Source organism: Coregonus clupeaformis, chromosome 37, assembly GCF_020615455.1.
Source record: "Coregonus clupeaformis isolate EN_2021a chromosome 37, ASM2061545v1, whole genome shotgun sequence".
In the NCBI taxonomy this organism is placed as follows: Eukaryota; Metazoa; Chordata; class Actinopteri; order Salmoniformes; family Salmonidae; genus Coregonus; species Coregonus clupeaformis.
The window spans coordinates 14660672-14675367 of NC_059228.1; the positions used below are offsets into that span (position 1 = coordinate 14660672).

Genomic DNA, 14696 nt, shown 5'->3' on the forward strand with positions numbered 1-14696 from the left:
AGGCAGAAGTGAAGCCCTTTAAAAAGTATAGGCTGCCAAACAACACCGGACTTGGCTTGCGGCCTACTTTTTTTTCTGCACGAGTTTCAGACGGAAGCGTAATTACAATGTTGTAACCAGCTTGCAACACTTTTTGCCGCGTCGAGTAGATTTTCTTGCACTTGACCGAATGTCCGAAAAATATCGACTATTTGACACTCGTGGCATTGGATGGCTGACTAAGCTATTCGTGAATGTCACAAATAAGATAAGTGTTGTTGGTTTAGATTTTATTTACACGTTGACTTTAAAAGACAGCTCAAATACTTTACATACCAGAGCGACAGTTGCACTGTCTGAATTGCTAATAATATTCCAGTCCTGATAGACACTGACGATCATTGTATTGGTTTCACTCGGAAATATGGCTGGTTAGTAGCTCTTCTTTACAACGCTGATACATTGACACAATCTACCAATACTGTTTTTATCAAACACGTATATAGCCATACTGAATAAAACACAATTTAAAGCGTAAATCCTTCTTGTGTCAATCCATTCGGGGAAGCCCTCTCTCCCTCCTCTCCCAGACGCGACCTACCGTCTCGAGTCAACTCAGCTCTGGGTCATTGGGAAAATCTGGAATGGAGTATTTGTCTACATTCTCTAATGAGTAGAGGTATCAAACTACTATCAAACTACTTCAAACCCTAGACAACCTTAAACAAGCTGATGTTTTGCTTCATATTCTGTATGGTTTACAACTGTGTAATAATAACACCTTTAAAAACATGTTTTACAACTGTGAAATAATAACACCTTTAAAAACACTAACCTGCTCCACACAAGTGCTATATGACCCTATATGTAGCAAATTATAAAGTGCTTAGGCAGTTGTTGACATGTTATTATTAATTGACACATTTATGGTTTAATTATGCCATTTTTATTATTTATCAATGACGTCATTCGCATGGAACAGTGCGACACTCTCGATCTGTGCACAGGAAGGGCACTAGTTGTTGGTGATCGTAAAAACACGTGCCTTAACCCTTCATACATCAATTTAACCGGTAGCAACCTGTTTTTTTATTGCTGTTTGTCTAATCATGTTTGGCTATTCTTTAGCTACGCATTTCTCGCAAAAATAGTGACCGGAAACCGAACTCACCCTGGTCGCTCGGTGAGGTTGTCTCTGCTAGGCAGGTTTGTTTGGGGAATCAGGAAGCGACGGAGGCTGCCTGCAAATGCTAATGCACCCACTAGCGAGATAGCTCCGTTGTGCAACGTTTGTTCATCTGACAATGTTGGCCTTGCAGTGGGTAAGATGGCTAATATAAGTTATTATTACAGCAACAGTCGATTGAACTGTGAGTCAGTCCATTCAATAGTAGAGATTGGAAATTGTAGCTAACTTAGTTGGCTAGCTAACGTTAATGTTAATCTGCGAGTAACGGTAGCACGATAGCTCGACTTCAATGACCGCTAGCTACTACTAGCTATTCATTGTTTTGATACGTGACTAGCCAGCTAGTAGCTAACCAAACTATGTCTTGATTATACATTGTTTCAGTGATCAACAGCTTACAACGTTATGCCTCACATCATTATGTGCCTCTAAGGCAAGGCAGAATGTCAGTATATTGATGATGATGACGTCGAGTGTTGTCCTTTAATGCTGGGTAGGAATGTAATTATGTAACTGTTGTTTTTTTCTTTGCATAGTTATGGATGTATTAGGGTCCTGATTGAACACACACATCATGGAAACGGAGGCTGCAGTCTCAACCCGTGGTCGTCCTGTGATCCCCAACCACACTCAGGGGGACTATCACTTTGTCCGCTCCTTCGTAGCTGGAGGTAAGGGCGGCTGCAGACTTCACTAGTGATAATAATGCAGAAATACAATACAGAGCATACAGTAGTACACATCCAGTGACACAAACCCTGGTTCTGATGAGCTGCATGGTGTGCAGGCAATTCATCCAGTGATAACGGACTACTATCATCTAAATTAGTGGGTAAACCTCACCAGAGATCCAGAAAAGAAATGGGTATAGGTCTACAGAGTTCTGACAACTTAAACATCTAGACCTTGGCAGAGCGACATAGGTATAGTGAGTTTGTGGGTAGGTTTCACAGACCCAGAATAAGCTGACTTGTCTTGGACCTGGATTAAAAAGCTGCTCACTGGAGATTATTTTCTGAAAGTCCATTTTAGTCCAAGGACTACACTTAAAGCTGAAATCCACATAAATGGAAACGGCACCGCTGTTCAGTCAGCATAAGGTGAAACAGCACCTCTGTTCAGTCAGCATAAGGTGAAACAGCACCTCTGTTCAGTCAGCATAAGGTGAAACAGCACCTCTGTTCACTCCCAGTGCAATTGTTATTGTTTTTGTTTTGTTGATGAAACAGAGGAGAAGGGCATCCAGCATTCTGGTAAAAAAAAATTGCGTGCAATGATATCCGAGGGAAAGAAACAGTGTTTGTTGTTTGTGGCATAAACAGACGGATTCCAGCTTTAATCTAGGTTAGGGAAACTGGCACTGAATGTGCAGGTTTTTATTTATGTACAAATATAGATACAGTGCCTGGAGAAGCCACAGGACGGTGGTCAAAGGTCTGTTGTTAAAACTGTTAGTGCATCATCATCATCCATCTGCCAGTTATATTGGTGCTGTTACTCTGCACTATCTGTAGCTAAGTTTGTCTTATTAGTCAGATGTTGAACATGGAAAGAAACCCCATTACCTGTCCAAAGTGATGTAATATGCACTTATCCAAACTAACGTGTCTAGGTTCTTGGTTGAGCAAACTCTCATCTAACAGATAATTATCTGCAGATTAATTGAATCTTTATTTTACTTAGTCCAGCCCAGATATGCTCATGTTAAGGGTGTCTGTATCTGTCTGGGTGGGTTTAGGTGTAGCAGGATGCTGTGCCAAATCTACCATCGCTCCTCTGGACAGAGTGAAGATCTTACTGCAAGCCCACAGTCCCCACTACAAAGACCTGGGTAAGGTCTGGATAACTCTGCTGCAATGGAAGTGTTACTGAACATGTAAACATGTCTGTCTGTCTGTCAGTTGGTTTGTCAGTGTCACTCGTGTATCCCCCCCTCCCCTCCCATATAAATCTGAGATTTATTTTTCTTCTTCTCTTGGTTGCAGCGGAAACTAAACCATGACATCCCTCCACACAATTATCTCTTGCTTATTTCTCTCCTTCGCTCTCTCTCCTCTAGGTGTGGTAGCTACTTTCCGTGCCGTGCCAAAGAAGGAGGGTTACCTGGGGCTTTATAAAGGCAATGGGGCCATGATGGTCAGGATATTCCCTTATGGAGCTATCCAGTTCATGGCCTTTGATAAATACAAGAAGATACTCAGTAAACAGCTGGGCATCTCTGGACACATCCACAGGCTCATGGCCGGTTCTATGGCAGGTGAGAGAAGATCAGTGGTGAAAATGGCCTCTTTCACGGCAGGGAGGGAGAATCCAGAAAAGACTAAAGGAGGCCTATAAAATGCAGAGAAGATACTTCCTCACTCCTGGTTATTTTCCCACAACAATAGTCTCCACAATAGTTTCAACAAAACAACAACAGTTGTTGTTGAGTATATTTTATCTGACCATGTTGTTGTTGTTGTGTTGCTCAGGGATGACAGCAGTGATATGTACGTACCCTCTGGACGTGATCAGAGTCCGTCTGGCTTACCAGGTAAAAGGACACCATCGCTACACGGGCATCGGAAATGCCTTCCAGACCATATACCTAAAGGTATGCTATTTCATTTGTTCTAACCTGTCCCTTTGTTTGTCTCTGAGTTTCACATTCAACCTGTTACCTGAGAGCGGTGAGCAGGTTTCTCTCCTGTGTTTGTGTTTATCATTAACTGACGCTCAGTGCTGGTGTTTTTATTTTATTTTTAAAGGAAGGAGGCATCCCTGGCTTCTACAAGGGACTGATCCCAACCCTTATAGGCATGGCTCCATATGCAGGTGAGCATGCATGAACACACACACACACAGTGTTGTGAATAACTTTCTTTGAGTTCATTGTGGGCCTCATTTATTTTGTCCTCTCTCTCTCTCTCTCTCTCTCTCTCCCCCTCTCTCCCTCCAGGGTTCTCGTTCTTTACCTTCGGCACGTTGAAGAGTCTGGGTCTGGTCCACTTCCCAGAGATACTGGGACGACCGTCCTCAGACAACCCAGAGGTGCTGGTTCTGAAGACCCACGTCAACCTGCTCTGTGGAGGGGTGGCCGGAGCTATCGCACAGACCATATCGTAGGTTGATTAACTGATGGATTGATTGGTTTTAAAGACCAACTGCTCTGTGGAGGGTTGGTTGATTGATTGGATGGTCCCCTCTTCTCCATCTCCTCTCCCTGTTCCCCACATCTCTTCTCCATCTCCTCTCCCTGTCCCCCCATCTCTTCTCCATCTCCTCTCCCTGTTCCCCCATCTCTTCTCCATCATCTCCTCTCCCTGTTCCCCCATCTCTTCTCCGTCTCCTCTCCATGTTCCCCCCATCTCTTCTCCTCTCCCTGTTCCCCCATCTCTTCTCCTCTCCCTGTTCCCCCTTCTCTTCTCCTCTCCATGTTCCCCCCATCTCTTCTCCTCTCCCTGTTCCCCCCATCTCTTCTCCGTCTCCTCTCCATGTTCCCCACATCTCTTCTCCATCTCCTCTCCCTGTTCCCCCCATCTCTTCTCTGTCTCCTCTCCATGTTCCCCCCATCTCTTCTCCATCTCCCTGTTCCCCCCATCTCTACTCCTCTCCCTGTTCCCCCCATCTCTTCTCCTCTCCATGTTCCCCCCATCTCTTCTCCGTCTCCTCTCCATGTTCCCCCCATCTCTTCTCCGTCTCCTCTCCATGTTCCCCCCATCTCTTCTCCGTCTCCTCTCCATGTTCCCCCCCATCTCTTCTCCATCTCCTCTCCCTGTTCCCCCATCTCTTCTCTGTCTCCTCTCCCTGTTCCCCCCATCTCTTCTCCATCTCCCTGTTCCCCCATCTCTTCTCCTCTCCCTGTTCCCCCCATCTCTTCTCCATCTCCTCTCCCTGTTCCCCATCTCTTCTCCATCTCCTCTCCCTGTTCCCCCCATCTATTTTCCAACTCCTCTCCCTGTTCCCCACATCTCTTCTCCATCTCCCTGTTCCCCCCATCTCTTCTCCTCTCCCTGTTCCCCCATCTCTTCTCCATCTCCTCTCCCTGTTCCCCCCATCTATTTTCCAACTCCTCTCCCTGTTCCCCCCATCTCTTCTCCTCTCCCTGTTCCCCCATCTCTTCTTCATCTCCTCTCCCTGTTCCCCCCATCTCTTCTCCATCTCCTCTCCCTGTTCCCCCATCTCTTCTCCTCTCCCTGTTCCCCCCATCTCTTCTCCTCTCCCTGTTCCCCCCATCTCTTCTCCTCTCCCTGTTCCCCCCATCTCTTCTCCATCTCCTCTCCCTGTTCCCCCATCTCGTCTCCTCTCCCTGTTCCCCCATCTCTTCTCCTCTCCCTGTTCCCCATCTCTTCTCCTCTCCCTGTTCCCCCATCTCTTCTCCTCTCCATGTTCCCCCCATCTCTTCTCATCTCCCTGTTCCCCCCATCTCTTCTCCGTCTCCTCTCCATGTTCCCCACATCTCTTCTCCATCTCCTCTCCCTGTTCCCCCATCTCTTCTCCGTCTCCTCTCCATGTTCCCCCCATCTCTTCTCCATCTCCCTGTTCCCCCATCTCTACTCCTCTCCCTGTTCCCCCATCTCTTCTCCTCTCCATGTTCCCCCATCTCTTCTCCATCTCCCTGTTCCCCCCATCTCTACTCCTCTCCCTGTTCCCCCCATCTCTTCTCCTCTCCCTGTTCCCCCATCTCTTCTCCTCTCCATGTTCCCCCCATCTCTTCTCCGTCTCCTCTCCCTGTTCCCCCCATCTCTTCTCCATCTCCTCTCCCTGTTCCCCCATCTCTTCTCCGTCTCCTCTCCATGTTCCCCCCATCTCTTCTCCATCTCCCTGTTCCCCCCATCTCTACTCCTCTCCCTGTTCCCCCCATCTCTACTCCTCTCCCTGTTCCCCCCATCTCTTCTCCTCTCCATGTTCCCCCCATCTCTTCTCCTCTCCATGTTCCCCCCATCTCTTCTCCGTCTTCTCTCCCTGTTCCCCCCATCTCTTCTCCGTCTCCTCTCCCTGTTCCCCCATCTCTTCTCCATCTCCCTGTTCCCCATCTCTTCTCCTCTCCCTGTTCCCCCATCTCTTCTCCATCTCCTCTCCTGTTCCCCATCTCTTCTCCATCTCCTCTCCCTGTTCCCCCATCTATTTTCCAACTCCTCTCCCTGTCCCCCACATCTCTTCTCCATCTCCCTGTTCCCCCATCTCTTCTCCTCTCCCTGTTCCCCCATCTCTTCTCCATCTCCTCTCCCTGTTCCCCCCATCTATTTTCCAACTCCTCTCCCTGTTCCCCACATCTCTTCTCCATGTCCTCTCCAACCCCATCTCTTCTCCTCTCCCTGTTCCCCCCATCTCTTCTCCATCTCCTCTCCCTGTTCCCCCATCTCTTCTCCTCTCCCTGTTCCCCCCATCTCTTCTCCTCTCCCTGTTCCCCCCATCTCTTCTCCATCTCCTCTCCCTGTTCCCCCCATCTCTTCTCCATCTCCTCTCCCTGTTCCCCCATCTCTTCTCCTCTCCCTGTTCCCCCATCTCTTCTCCTCTCCCTGTTCCCCATCTCTTCTCCTCTCCCTGTTCCCCCATCTCTTCTCCTCTCCCTGTTCCCCCATCTCTTCTCCTCTCCCTGTTCCCCCCATCTCTTCTCCATCTCCTCTCCCTGTTCCCCACATCTCTTCTCCATCACCTCTCTCTGTTCCCCCATCTCTTCTCCTCTCCCTGTTCCCCCATCTCTTCTCCATCATCTCCTCTCCCTGTTCCCCCATCTCTTCTCCTCTCCCTGTTCCCCCATCTCTTCTCTCCCTGTTCCCCCATCTCTTCTCCTCTCCCTGTTCCCCCCATCTCTTCTCCATCTCCTCTCCCTGTTCCCCCCATCTCTTCTCCATCTCCTCTCCCTGTTCCCCCATCTCTTCTCCATCTCCTCTCCCTGTTCCCCCCATCTCTTCTCCATCTCCTCTCCCTGTTCCCCCATCTCTTCTCCTCTCCCTGTTCCCCCATCTCTTCTCCTCTCCCTGTTCCCCCATCTCTTCTCCTCTCCCTGTTCCCCCCATCTCTTCTCCTCTCCCTGTTCCCCCCATCTCTTCTCCATCTCCTCTCCCTGTTCCCTCTTCTCCTTCTCCTCTCCCTGTTCCCCCATCTCTTCTCCTCTCCCTGCCCCATCTCTCTCCCTGTTCCCCCATCTCTTCTCCTCTCCCTGTTTCCCCCATCTCTTCTCCTCTCCCTGTTCCCCCCATCTCTTCTCCTCTCCCTGTTCCCCCCATCTCTTCTCCTCTCCCTGTTCCCCCCCATCTCTTCTCATCTCTTCTCCGGCTCCTCTCCCAGCTATCCTCTGGATGTTGCCAGGAGAAGGATGCAGTTAGGAGTGGTGCTTCCTGAATCTGACAAATGTCGGTAAGTGGCACCATTTAACCCTTCCTCTCCAAACCCAGGGCTCGTATTAAAAAAAAGTATGTACTGACCTAGGATCAGGTACCCCTGCACATATCATCTGATGTATTATGATCTGAAAGGCAAAAGGACCCTGTTTGAATAGAAAAACCGCGTGGCAATAGGAGTGTGGGTATTATTGAGTCCTAAGCCCTGTTTGGTCCTCCAGACGACTACAGCATACCAATCATGCCTTTCACAGTTCACCCTGCTGCACCGTGTCAGTAGAATTACTCCACCATCTGACACTCCGTAATGACTTACTAGACAACCTCCTCACTCGGGACTGACAGAACTCCTCACTCGGGACTGACAGAACTCCTCACTCGGGACTGACAGAACTCCTCACTCGGGACTGACAGAACTCCTCACTCGGGACTGACAGAACTCCTCACTCAGTAACTCAACAGTCTTACTCTATGTTCTACTCCATAAAGTGAGGGCTTGTGTGTCAGATGATGTCAGTCCCGAGCCTGTGTGTATGTCTGTGTCTGTATTAACCAGCTCAGTTGTGGGGGTTTAGAAGGCACAAACAGACTGGCACTGGCAGAATATCCTGTTCCAAACATCTTTAACAGATTTTTATCTTGTTGAAGCAATGTTTTATTATTATGTAATTAACATATTAAAATGTAATTGATAAATACGTTTTCTGGTAAGCGCTGTAAAATAAAGCATAACTTTTTAGTCTTCCACTTATCTCCCTCTACAGTACCCTGACCAAGACTCTGCAGTATGTATACAGTCAGTATGGGGTGAAGAAGGGTCTGTACAGAGGCCTGTCTCTCAACTACATCCGCTGTGTGCCCTCTCAGGCTGTGGCCTTCACCACCTATGAGTTGATGAAGCAAACCCTCCACCTCAACTAGCTGACCCTCCCCATCCACCTTCACCCTTCATCTCTGCATAGCCGGACTGAGGCACGTTCACTGGGGATAAACGTTCTGAAACATTTAGAAAGATCCCTAGCAGCTGTCTATATCTCAAAACAGCCTGACCGAGAGCGTTCGCTGGGGCTATATGTTCTGAAATGTTAAGGGAATATTGGCTATTAGATTTGCCCTAGTAAATGTTTTCAGTTTTAAAGAGGCCGGCTTCCATTCGGAGGTATTGACCCTTGCTACCAGAGGAGGCCATTGTGGCTCAGCCACTGGAGCCGAGCTGACCCTAGTCGCTCTTTACCCCAGTCGGAAAGCAGAGGAAGGCTAGGCACTGGACCCCATGGCAGTGCCAATCCAGTGCCCATGTCTGTGCCGGCTCCTGTGACTCTCTCTCCACCTCTTATAATGTTGTGCTGAAACCGCCCAACCTGTGGCTTGGCTTTGGACAACACACCGGCAACTATTGCCATGGATACCTATGGACAATGACTTCCTCCGCTTCAATGGGTGGCTATGGGCAATGAACCCCTAACAACACTTGTTGGTAATGCCATAGCATCCCAATTCTGTACACTGCCCCCCATCCTACCCCACCACCCGCTCCTAAGAAGTCACCCAACCAATGAAGGAGGGGAAAGTCACACCGGACAATCTGGCTTATCCAAACGGAGGTCTTCTTTTCCTCATGTACCTACCTGACACTGTTGTGAGTACAAATCTAGACACATAAATCAATGAGACAAGGATTTAAATGTGCAATATGTCAGTTATAAGAGTCCCGATTCTAGGACAACTATCATACATTTTATGAGAATAAAGAAACACTCTCCCCAAGCTTGTGTTGAACACAGAACTGTGCTTTTTGAGCAGCCTGTTTAATAGAATCCCAATGATAAATCCCACATCATATCAGTTTGTTCAAAACTGAACATCAAAATGTTTTTATATACACCCCCAAAAAGTCTTATTGTCCAACATCGAAACAGGTTTGCTTTCTAATTTGTTCACCCAATGCAGTTTAAAAGGTGTGTCTCTGTAGGAGTGTTGTCTTTGGTATTGACGCGTGTGTGTGTTAAAGCGTCCATTCAGGTTTCAGTGTGTAGTCTGCCTCTTGTCTATGGTGCAGGTTAGATTCAGGTTTCAGTGTGTAGTCTGCCTCTTGTCTATGGTGCAGGTTAGATTCAGGTTTCAGTGTGTAGTCTGCCTCTTGTCTATGGTGCAGGTTTGGAGCCAAATGCCTTGTTGTTGTATACCTGCTGCTGTTTGTCTGTTGTGCCTCTGTGCACTTTCCCAATCTTCTACCTGCATAACCAATAGACCAATGATGTGTATTATATAATTAAGCAATAAGGCCCGAGGGGGTGTGGTATATGGCCAATATACCACGGCTAATGGCTGCTCTTATGCACGACGCAACGCAGACGGCCTGGATACAGCCCTTAGCCGTGGTATATTGGCAATATACCACAAACCTCCGAGGTGCCTTATTGCTACTATAAACTGGTTACCAACGTAATTAGAGCAGTAAAAATAAATGTTTTGTCATACCATGGCTGTTGTCCAATCAGCATTCAGGGCTCGTAAAAAATAGCTAAAATAAAGAAAAACCCTTGAATGAGTAGGTGTGTCCAAACTTCTGACTGGTAGTGTATATATACAGTGCCAGTCAAAAGTTTGGACACACCTACTTATCCAGGGTTTTTCTTTATTTTTACTATTTTCTACATTGTAGAATAATAGTGAAGACATAAAAACTATGAAATAACACATATGGAATCATGTAGTAACCAAAAAAGTGTTAAACAAATCAAAATATATTTCAGAGTCTTGATGACAGCTTTGCACACTCTTGGCATTCTCTCAACCAGCTTCATGAGGGAGTCACCTTGAATGCATTTTAATTAACAGGTGTGCCTTGATAAAAGTTAATTTGTGGAATTTCTTTCCTTAATGCGTTTGAGCCAATCAGTTGTGTTGTGACAAGGTAGGGTTGGTATACAGAAGATAGCCCTATTTGGTAAAATACCAAGTCCATATTATGGCAAGAACAGCTCAAATAAGCAAAGAGAAACGACAGTCCATCATTACATTAAGACATGAAGGTCAGTCAATCCGGAAAATTTCAAGAACTTTGAAAGTTTCTTCAAGTGCAGTCGCAAAAACCATCAAGCGCTATGATGAAACTAGCCACCAGATTTACCTCTGCTGCAGAGGATAAGTTCATTAGTTACTAGCCTCAGAAATTGCAGTCCAAATAAATGCTTCACAGAGTTCAAGTAACAGACACATCTCAACATCAACTGTTCAGAGGAGACAGTGTGAATCAGGCCTTCATGGTTGAATTGCTGCAAAGAAACCACTACTAAAGGACACCAATAAGAAGAAGAGACTTGCTTGGGCCAAGAAACACGAGCAGTGGACATTAGACCGGTGGAAATCTGTCCTTTGGTCTGATGAGTCCAAATCTGTCTTTGTGAGACGCAGAGTAGGTGAACGGATGATCTCTGTATGTTTGGTTCCCACCGTGAAGCATGGAGGGGATGGTGTGGGGGTGCTTTGCTGGTAACACTGTCTGTGATTTATTTAGAATTCAAGGCACACTTAACCAGCATGGCTACCACAGCATTCTGCAGCGATATGCCATCCCATCTGGTTTGGGCTTAATGGGACAATCATTTGTTTTTCAACAGGACAATGACCCAACACATCTCCAGGCTGTGTAAGGGCTATTTGACCAAGAAGGAGAGTTGGTTTGGGATGAGTTGGACCGCAGAGTGAAGGAAAAGCAGTGATGTAGTATTGTAGCGTGCAGAAACAGTTATGTCTCATTCTAATGATGGTGTGTATCTACCTGGAGGATTTTGAATTGATCAAGATTTTTGTCTATGAGAGAGTCCGAGGGACTAGTATCCAATAGGGTTGCAAAATTAAACTTTCCCAAAATGCCCAGGTTTCCCAGAAATCCCAGGTACAGGATCAAAATGGAACATGTTGGAATTTTGAGAAAGTTACCTACCAGAAGACTGGTTTTGACATTGTTCTTGTGAGATGACTATGAAGTGATGTATGGACTGACAGCGGTGGTTCTTAACGTATGTTGTATTTCCTTTCAGTCTACATTTCCTGTGTTCAGGTGTGTGTTGAAAGAGTTTGTCAGCTACTGAAATCTAGACACTAGTATAAAAATTCAAACAAGTTATTACATTTATCCTATGTAAGAGGTGCTATATAATTTAAGCAGCAGCACTTGGGAGCCTTTGGCTCTTTTGTTTATTTGTGGAAGTGTAGTGTGACTGTGTGGCGACAAGGTGTCAGCGATGAGTCCGTAATAAATTTACCCACAACAACAGTCTGTAGCCTGCCCTGCGTGTAACTGGACTTGCATTACCATGGTGAATCAAAATCAAATACAAATATATTTGTCACATGCGCCGAATACAACAGGTGTTGGCCTTACCGTGAAATACTTACTTACAAGCCCTTAACCAACAATGCAGAGTTTTAAAAAAGTATGAAAAAATGTGCTAAATAAACTAAAGGAAAAATAGTAACACAATAAAATAACAATAACGAGGCCATATACAAAGCCTTCATACCCACTACTACAGAGATTTCTGTAATCTGATTAGTCCATGTGTTGTCATGATGACTATGGCCCTGTTCTTATCTTGTTAAGCCAAAGGATGGAAGTAGGAAGTCATAAGAATCATATGTACATCTAAGAGTTGGTCTCAATAGTCTAAACTCACTTCCTTTCCCAATCTGCTTTCCTTCAGCTGCGCTGAACGAGCTGGATAGGTAAAAGCTACTTCCGGGTAGGCAGCTTCCATACTGCTTTCACCCATCCTGTGTTTTCAGATCGGTGCAGATGAAGGGTAGGAAATGGAGATGATTTTATTTTGTTTTAGTGGACAATTTAAAATACATCAAAAAATGTACACCTGGCAACAGATACATACCATAAACTGTCGACGATATAATCACAATAAAGTTGAAAGACTTGTTTCCATTGTGGTCCTCTTGAGGAGAGTAAGCCACTTTCTTTTAAACTATTGAGATGCACCCTCAAACTTTCAAAGATGGTGGATACATGAATGCCAAGCAACACAGGAGGGAGTACTTGCATGTATGTTACAGTGCTATAAAAGAGAGGCCATACTCTCTTTGGAGCACTGCTGCTCTGTCCCAATGCAAACCTCTCCTATGGAAAGGTTTACCGATGATTTCTCCCAGCCCACCCATGGTACGGCAGCTAAGCCCTTAGCCTACACCTCTAAGCCAATCTCATCGATGCTCAGACTCTATTCTCTATGGTCTTTTGTACAATATTTGTTATTTTGGCACTAGGAAACTTTATGCAATAGTGCTTAGTTGACTGAAACCAGGGTTGTGTTCAGCAGTGTAAACGGGGGAGAAAACATTTTGTCAAATGCAAATTACAGATTGAGGTAGCATCTCCTTCTTTTTTGTTTCAAAGCGTTTCATCCCATTGAGGTGGCTACTGAACGTGACCCTGTTGAAACTGTTTTGTGAATCCTATCATGGGTTTAAGACATGATTGTCTCAGTAATTGTATTTAGTTAGAGTGAGATTGATTGCATTGATAAGTGGAGCACCTGTGATGTTTGTGTTGAATGTATTAATGTGTTTATTCTGTAGGCCTAAACTATGCTATTGAAACGCTACGGGCTGAAGTCCTTACTTAAGATCTACGCTTGTAACTCAAATGTTAATGTAAATCTCCATTTACATCATTACGTGGTTTACAAAAAAGTCCAAGTTATTTGCATGTATCAGGGTTAGGGTCAATTCCATTTCAATTCAGGAAGTAAACTGAAATCCCAATTCCAATTATCCTCATTGAAAGCAATGACGATAATTGGAATTGAAATGTCGGTTTACCTGCTGAATTGAAATGGAATTGAGTCAAACCTTGTCAGGATTCAGGCCTGAAGAGAACAAATCAACTCACTGCTGCTCAATGTAACCTGACGGTAGTCTACACATGAACTATCCTAGCCTGGTTAAAACAGACTAAACACTGTGTTCACCTTACCGTATGGACAATGGTGAGTACAGCGTTATGTCTGGTGTAGCCAGGCTAGAACTACCCTGTCTTCAGATCTGTCTATTTATGATAAATGTTTGTAATGATGATATTCTAACAATATATCAGAGAAGGAATTTTGGTTTTGTCTGAAAGGGAAATCATTTGTTGGGAACTACTGAACAATGAAAAAAAATTACATTTGTCATTTATGCATCAATTCTTGTCAATTGTTCTGCTTTTATAAATGAAAGAAGATCAGAATTGCACTAAAATGTTGTCTTTATTGAGTCAATATAAAGGCTCTTATTTCTCATACGGTACTTCTGATTTGGTGGTCTAATTTACATAAATATATCATTTGAATATGTAGGCTAAACCTGTTATTATGTTGCAGTCTCCACTCCAGTTCCCCCTAGTAGGACTGCTGTGGGTGGTGTCCTGCCCTGTGCTTTACAGTTCCCCCTAGTAGGACTGCTGTGGGTGGTGTCCTGCCCTGTGCTTTACAGTTCCCCCTAGTAGGACTGCTGTGGGTGGTGTCCTGCCCTGTGCTTTACAGTTCCCCCTAGTAGGACTGCTGTGGGTGGTGTCCTGCCCTGTGCTTTACAGTTCCCCCTAGTAGGACTGCTGTGGGTGGTGTCCTGCCCTGTGCTTTACAGTTCCCCCTAGTAGGACTGATGTGGGTGGTGTCCTGCCCTGTGCTTTACAGTTCCCCCTAGTAGGACTGATGTGGGTGGTGTCCTGCCCTGTGCTTTACAGTTCCCCCTAGTAGGACTGCTGTGGGTGGTGTCCTGCCCTGTGCTTTACAGTTCCCCCTAGTAGGACCACTGTGGGTGGTGTCCTGCCCTGTGCTTTACAGTTCCCCCTAGTAGGACCGCTGTGGGTGTTGGTGTCCTGCCCTGTGCTTTACAGTTCCCCCTAGTAGGACCGCTGTGGGTGGTGTCCTGCCCTGTGCTTTACAGTTCCCCCTAGTAGGACCACTGTGGGTGGTGTCCTGCCCTGTGCTTTACAGTTCCCCCTAGTAGGACCGCTGTGGGTGGTGTCCTGCCCTGTGCTTTACAGTTCCCCTAGTAGGACCGCTGTGGGTGGTGTCCTGCCCTGTGCTTTACAGTTCCCCCTAGTAGGACCACTGTGGGTGGTGTCCTGCCCTGTGCTTTACAGTTCCCCCTAGTAGGACCACTGTGGGTGGTGTCCTGCCCTGTGCTTTACAGTTCCCCCTAGT

At 46.1% G+C, this 14696-nt stretch overlaps 1 protein-coding gene across 3 annotated transcripts; it reads left to right on the top strand.

Annotated features, from left to right (window-relative positions):
• The first annotated feature begins 975 nt into the window (after positions 1 to 975).
• Positions 976 to 9829, top strand: LOC121553197 (graves disease carrier protein-like). Of its 3 annotated transcripts, none has more exons than XR_005997510.1 (10): positions 976 to 1301; positions 1705 to 1839; positions 2907 to 2999; positions 3228 to 3425; positions 3640 to 3761; positions 3916 to 3982; positions 4107 to 4269; positions 7442 to 7510; positions 8259 to 9601; positions 9650 to 9829. XR_005997510.1 is itself a non-coding variant. In XM_041866197.1 (9 exons), exons 2-9 carry the CDS (start codon positions 1743 to 1745, stop codon positions 8413 to 8415), a joined length of 966 nt encoding a protein of 321 aa, XP_041722131.1. In that variant the 5' UTR covers positions 976 to 1301; positions 1705 to 1742; the 3' UTR covers positions 8416 to 9829. The 3 variants fall into 3 exon arrangements, 1 of the variants encoding a protein (XP_041722131.1); XR_005997511.1 differs by having other exon boundaries at positions 8259 to 9516; positions 9565 to 9829; XM_041866197.1 differs by having other exon boundaries at positions 8259 to 9829.
• The last annotated feature ends 4867 nt before the right edge of the window (positions 9830 to 14696 follow it).